Here is a 6,823-nt window from a genome sequence, read left to right as displayed (position 1 = left end):
TACTGTCCTTTTAAATCATACTTTTTTTTACTGTTTTCAACAATATGTACATAACTTCAATAAAACAAAGCAATAAATTAAAGTGATCAATACAAAACTAAATATTTCTATAGACTGCTTAACACATTCATCTTAATGAACACACAAAAACCCTATTTCACAATGTATCATTAGGCTACAGCACAAACCAAAGCTGAAAAAAATCATATTATATCTTGTCCTTATGTACATCCACCCGCGCAACACATAACAAACAATGACAAACCATATTTTCATCTTCGGGATCAACTTAGTGCTCTTCTCAAGCAGCCACTAGCCATTTAAACTTTTTTCACATAATGTTTGGGGCTCCCGTCGTAGAAGAGGAGTTTTGCTTGCATTAGAGCAGCATTTACAACACTTTGTTGTCGTTTCATAAGTCAAACACACCTGCATATTAAATAAACACACAGACTTTGAAAAAACTAAATAATTTAACTTAAATTAACACACAAAACAGCATGGTAGCAACATGTGGCTAGCGCAATGGCGCAGGAAAGAACTAAGGGATGGACTCGATATTCGATTCCATGCCCATCAAAATGATAAGACTATTAATTGGATTGGCCTACATTCGTTGGTCAAAGTTACATTGTAGACCAGTGGTAGTTTTGTCTGTTTGAAATCAAGGTTTTAAGGTCATGGTCAAATCACTATGTTGACCTTCGTTGGAGATGCATGACCTACATCTGATACTTGGAAACGTGCGGCTTCATACGCCATTTTTAAAAATCATAATTGGGATAAGAAATTAAGCAAATCTTAAAATCAAACATAGGATACATAAATATAGCCTACTCTCACTGACTTGTTACAGCTCAATATATTTACTTTAACACATAGCCTATTAAAATGTCACAAAAGATAATAAGAGCAGCTTGAGGACCCATTTTTCATAACAATTTCCGGTGTCTGTCGGTGACATGAAAGGACTTGTTGCCCTCGGGCGCGAACGGTGCCTTTTCAGTCCCTCGGCTCACAGGGCTCTTGTTCTCTGTCCCGTCGGTCGGCATGAGGAGGCCGACATGTCAGCTGGCAACTTTGGGAGCAAACTCCGGATTACATCTGTGCATGTTTGCAGCGGGACAGTGCAAGGCCACGCTGGGTGGTTGACCCAAAATCTCCTGATATGGGCCATGATAGTATAGAGGGCGGGGCAGGTCTTTTATCTCACTGTTATGTTCACATTAGTTGCGGTTGCTGCATAGACTCTTGGTGTGCAGTTGGATACCATGAGGTGTAACTTGGAATGTAAGACCCTGGTGTACCCACGGATGTTTTCACCGTGGTCGGTGAGCTCCAAACCGGTGCTACCGGAGAGCCAGTCGAAGATATGCGACCATTAAACTGGGCTAAAGTGTTGTTGTCAATTGTTCCACCACCTTGCTTCATCAGTTTCTTGAACTTCGATCGCTTATTTTGAAACCAAATCTTTACCTGAGAAGAAAGAGACAATCAACGTCATTAAGATTGTCTAGTTGGGCAATTTCAAGAAACTATACCAGGGGACAGTAAGGCACCATTTTGATTTGGAATGTCGAAATCATGTTTTGGTAAAAGCCTCGATTTCTTCCCAGCCTCGAAATATTTGTACACTTTTCATAGAATATCAGCATGATGATAATCAATATGAAACATTTGATAAAACCCAACTTTATTGAAAACACGAAGACAGCAGTCTATAACACAACCAGAAAGAGCATAAATAGCCAATGTAACCAATTGGCCTACAATTGTTTAACGTGTTCAAAGGTACATTGAAATGCAAGCGTTAAATGAAAGTAAAGATAGCAAACGTTGACTTGCCTGTGTTTGCGTGAGTCCCATTGAAGCTGCCAGCTCGGCTCTCTCTGGCAGTGCCAAATATTGAGTTTGTTGAAATCTTCTGTTTAGAGTCTGTAGCTGCAAACTGGAATAGATAGTCCTTGGTTTGCGAATCTTTTTCCCTTTCCCATTGAACCGTACCTCTCCGCCTTCTACAACTGTGTTCTTCTCTGTCTCTGGTGCTGAGAAGGGGAGAAAATAGCAGAATTACTCAGGAGACAGCTCGCCAACGTCTCTGCACAGCAATGCGCAAGTTTTACAGGCTGTAGTTTAGGTATAATTACCCTTAATTGCGTACATTGTTTATAGCATTACGCAATAAATAATTACCGAGCGTAATACCCCAACATCTGGGTTGCTTTACCAATCCAACGTTTGCTTGCTGGACCGAAAACAGAAACCAAATGGCTCCAAGAACTTTATAGAGACAAAAAGGATGAAGTTGAAAGCTTACCTGTATCTTCTAACTGTGTCTGTGTTAGTGCCGAGCTGTTTTGGTACGACTGCACTGTACTGAGATATGGACTTGAGGAATGGCTGCCGACGGAGTTAACGTATGGATAACCTAAAGATCTAGGAAAAGATGAGGCTGGACTGTACGAGCTCTCGTGTTGAGTATGACCAGCAGAATGTAAACAGTGCATGGAATAGTGTCCGTGAGACATTGAGGAAGGCGACATTTGTTGACTCGGTGGCCCAAATTCCATGAAAACGGGTTTTCCTGTGACAGGGCTATTAAGACTTTCTGGTATTGTAGTCATTGTCATCTCTTCTGGCGGATCTCTCCTCTTCCTTTTTTGTTTTCTTCTATGATCTCAGTGAAGGATGGATCCCAATTTAAGCTGTACTGATTTTTTCTCTTTCCATTCATAAGAAAATGTAGTTTGTCTCTGTGAAAAGTCTAGGTATGATGCACTGGGTCTAGACAAACTCGCTCAAAGGTTTGAATCAGGGATCATGAATATTCATCAAAGACGGTCGCTGATTGGTCCACTCTATCCAAGAATGATGCCGATTGGCGATCCTGAGGTTGGGTCCTTTGGACCTGATAAACTCAAGAAAAACAACAAAACCTGAGATTCAGCCCGGAGATGTCAATAAAAAAAATATTGCTTAGGTAGCAGAGAAAGGTATTAGCAAAATAGACACTGAAATCCTAAATATCTGCTTTAAAATAAACAACACACAATTAAATCCAGCCTATTTTATAATAATAACAATAATGATAATAATTAAATTGTTTCTTATAAAGAAATAGCCTATTTTATTGTCAATCACAAGTAGGCTATGGTTAGATCCTGTTGTATCGATAGGCCTGTTGTTCACTTAAACATTAAGAAACAGCCTGTGTTATTATTATTATTATAATTCTCATTTAAGAACTGTTTTATACAAATGAATCACACTACAATAAAACATAATCATGTTCAGAGATAGCAGTATGAATACATTGAAGTGTAACTTTGAGGCGTTATAGGCCTATTTAACAGAAAAGTTATGTTTTATTTCTCATTAGATATTGTTTCGATATCTCAAAACAAACTGTAATAGATTTACTAATTATTGACAGAGTCTTTTGGTGTTCACATGCACATATATATATTACTTACAGGTCTATTTGATCAAATGCCAGTCTCAAGTGCTCTGAGCCACAGCTGAAGCAAGAGGAATTAGCATAACACTAATGTTTAATTTTCATACGCATAATTAAACATATATTTAACACTCGCAATGGCTCATGGTCTCAAATATCTGAGTCCTGGTTGAATTGATAAATTCAAGCAATGACTAACCTATGTTTCATGCTTAAAATATTGTTGTGAAAAGAAACACTTTCTTAACCTTGATATTTGTAAAACCATTGGGCTGTTTCTCTGCAACATTTATCCATATAGGCTATAGCCAGCTAAGTAGAAAACACTTGAAAGTATTACTTAAGTAGTTTTAAGGGGAATCTGTACTTTACTTTACTATTTATATTTTTTTTGACTACTTTTACTTTTACCTCACTGTATTCATAAAGAAAATAATGTACTTTTTACTCTATACATTTTTCCCTAACGTGCAAAAGTACTCGTTACATTTTGAATGTTTAGCAGGACAGGAAAATGGTCCAATTCACATCCCTGGTCATCCCTACTGTCTCTGATCTGGCGGACTCACTAAACACATGATTCGTTTGTAAATTATGTGTGTTGGAGCGTGCCCCTAGCTATTCCTAAATGTAAAAAAAAAAAAAAAAACATCGTACGTTTGCCTAATATAAGGAATCCGAAATGATGTATACTCTTACTTTTACTTTTGATACTTAAGTATATTTGAGTAATTACATTTACTTTTGATACTTAAGTATATTTAAAACCAACGACTTTTAGACTTTTACTCAAGTATTATTTTACTGGGTTACTTTCACTTTTACTTGAGCCATTTTCTATTAAGGTATATTTACTTTTACTAAAGTATGACAATTGGGTACTTTTTCCATCACTGGCTATACGCCTTTTATTGCTCTATTCTCCACATGTGAAATCATTTCATGACCAGAAACAAAATGCCTGTAGTAGCCTATATAACGTGCGTTATCAACCTACAAAACAATAATTGTATCTAGTAGGTGTATATTGTCAACCAACGTAAAAAACTACAACGCTGGCAAATCTCCAAATGTTCTATTTGGGGGTTAAACATATAATTCATTTGCGGCTGTTATTGAAGCAAGGTAAAGCAATGTAAAACAAAAACAAACAAAAAAACAACAACATTTGAACAGGTTGTGTTGAGAGTGGACAACTATGTGATTATATTTATTATTTATACCTTAATTTCAAATTAAATATCACCCATTTCCAAATTATTGTCCAGTACATGTTAAATAGGAGTGCATTATGCTATAGCTTTGATATAATACATATTGGGTGTCCTTGGCTGCCATAAATGTATTGCCCAGCTCTCACAATATACTAAATGATGCACCATCAGTTGCCATTAATGGGAAGTAAATCGTTTTATAATACCGTATTAAATATGGCGCGAGCATGCAGACCCATGCTGTTAGTCATGCTGCCCGCACCTCCTCTGTATCTATTAGTGCCTATTAATTGGCCCAGCAGTGGGTAAATCCAAATGGCCTAGAAGATCATGATTTGTCGTGAAATTCAAACAAATAATTTTACAATTAACATTTTCGATTTACTCTGTAACATAATAATATAGGCTAGTTTAATCGTAAAACAGCCGAATATTAAACATAGTCTCAATCAATTAACATAATTCCCAGCGAGGTTGGTGGGGGTGCGGCCAGTTTCCCATTACGACTGTAGCCTATGTAGACATGAACAATGCTTTTCAGAGGACGTTTGATTTACCCGAAACTAACGACTGACTAAAGATTAGGCCGTTTCCCTTTGTTATTGGCTCAGTTTTCGAAGGACATTTTGTTCAAAAAACCACGCTGATCCTAAGGCTATAACAGGCACGTTGAACATTTCTGGTTACAGTAAGAATACAGGAGATCCACATTTCATTCAGCATTGAGATGAAGTGTTAACGACGATTAGTCATCATTTTCACTTACTTAATATCGACAATCATGTGATGAAAAAGAAGAAAATGTATCCCCAATATCGGAGATCAGAAATACTCCATTGCGCACCACTCACTGAGGGTGACGAAGATGCAGCAACCATCCTGATCTTCATTTTATTTTTCAATGTGGCCTATGTTGAGTCCTTCTGCTGTGGATGAGCCGAAAGCAAAAACACCACTAGCCTGTTCCCCCGGCAGCTCAAACTCCTCACCTGAATAACACATTAAAGGCAGTTAAATTCCGTCACTGTGATTATCAACCTAATTACATAATTGAACTCAAAGCAGATCAAGCAACTTACGAATGTGTTTTGAAAATGCGAGCGCTGACATCATGGTGAGCAATGTCTAGTCTGCGATGTGCATCTAACAGTGGATCTCTGGATTTGAAGAATTCTATAAAATATTAACGCTTATAAGGATAACTGGGCTTCTCTCCTTTAAATTGCCCAATTTAAAGCAATCTATTTCTGGAATTACGTTCGAAAACTACTTAAAGGGTTCCTCTATCAACAGTGAAAATGATAATAGTAGTACAACCAATAATTATCATCTTCCAGAACAGAGGACAGATTTTTATGGGCACTTGGTGGGTGCGACTGATAACTGTCATTATTTCCCCCCGATTATAGTATCTGCAAACTGGAATTCTGAAGATGAACATGCGTGTTCTTAGCAATAGGCCTACATTTCAGACCATTAACAGATGGAACATAGACTTAATTCTAAGGAAAAAAGCATGAAAAAGAGAAATAATCACAAATGCATTTCACTGACGAAAATGCCAAGTAGGCCTAATCTTAAACATATTGATATTTACATATAATAACATACATAATTCTTTACCATTAATATTGCCTTTCTCAAATGTCATTGTAATTACCTTTGTATACAATAATATTTCATTTGACAAAATCCACAATAGCCCACTCAGAAAGGGTAAATATTTCTTTGCATTTCATGTGACTAACTCTTTCATTATTTTCAACCTATATTTTGATTAAGAATAACAAAGAACAATACAGGACATTTTTTTTTACTAAATACTATTGTAACAATCAAACTAACTGCAACTCCAAATTAAAATACGACAGCGTTCAGAAACACTGCTGACTTGGAGAAGCATTTAATAACATGCCTCAGCCTTTACATTCTTGGCTCCTGCAGATGGAAGTACCTTGTAATGGCCAGTCTTACAGGATTTCTTCATCTTCGGATGGAATCATGGCATGGCTCTAACTGGCCTACACTAAAAACAAAGCCCTATGTGCATGGAAGCATCAGTGAGAGAGAGAGTTTAAGGAGACAGGACTCATTAGCAGTGAGTAGCTCTATGGCAGAGTGTGTTTTAACACCTGCTGCACTCCACCTGAGG

General features: G+C 37.2%; 1 protein-coding gene across 1 annotated transcript; it reads right to left on the bottom strand.

Moving 5' to 3' along the window:
• dlx1a (distal-less homeobox 1a) lies at positions 1-4,100 on the bottom strand. The gene is made up of 3 exons (XM_021597160.3): positions 2,318-4,100; positions 1,846-2,045; positions 1-1,476 (listed from the first exon to the last, which is right to left on the bottom strand). The coding sequence occupies exons 1-3, from the start codon at positions 2,628-2,630 to the stop codon at positions 1,222-1,224; spliced, it is 768 nt and encodes a 255-aa protein (XP_021452835.1). The 5' UTR covers positions 2,631-4,100; the 3' UTR covers positions 1-1,221.
• Between the last annotated feature and the right edge of the window lie 2,723 nt (positions 4,101-6,823).

This window comes from Oncorhynchus mykiss, chromosome 3, assembly GCF_057628025.1.
Source record: "Oncorhynchus mykiss isolate SJ-2025 chromosome 3, ASM5762802v1, whole genome shotgun sequence".
Lineage (NCBI taxonomy): Eukaryota > Metazoa > Chordata > Actinopteri > Salmoniformes > Salmonidae > Oncorhynchus > Oncorhynchus mykiss.
The sequence above is the reverse complement of the archived record's forward strand: the minus strand, read 5'-3'. Positions and strand labels throughout refer to the sequence as shown.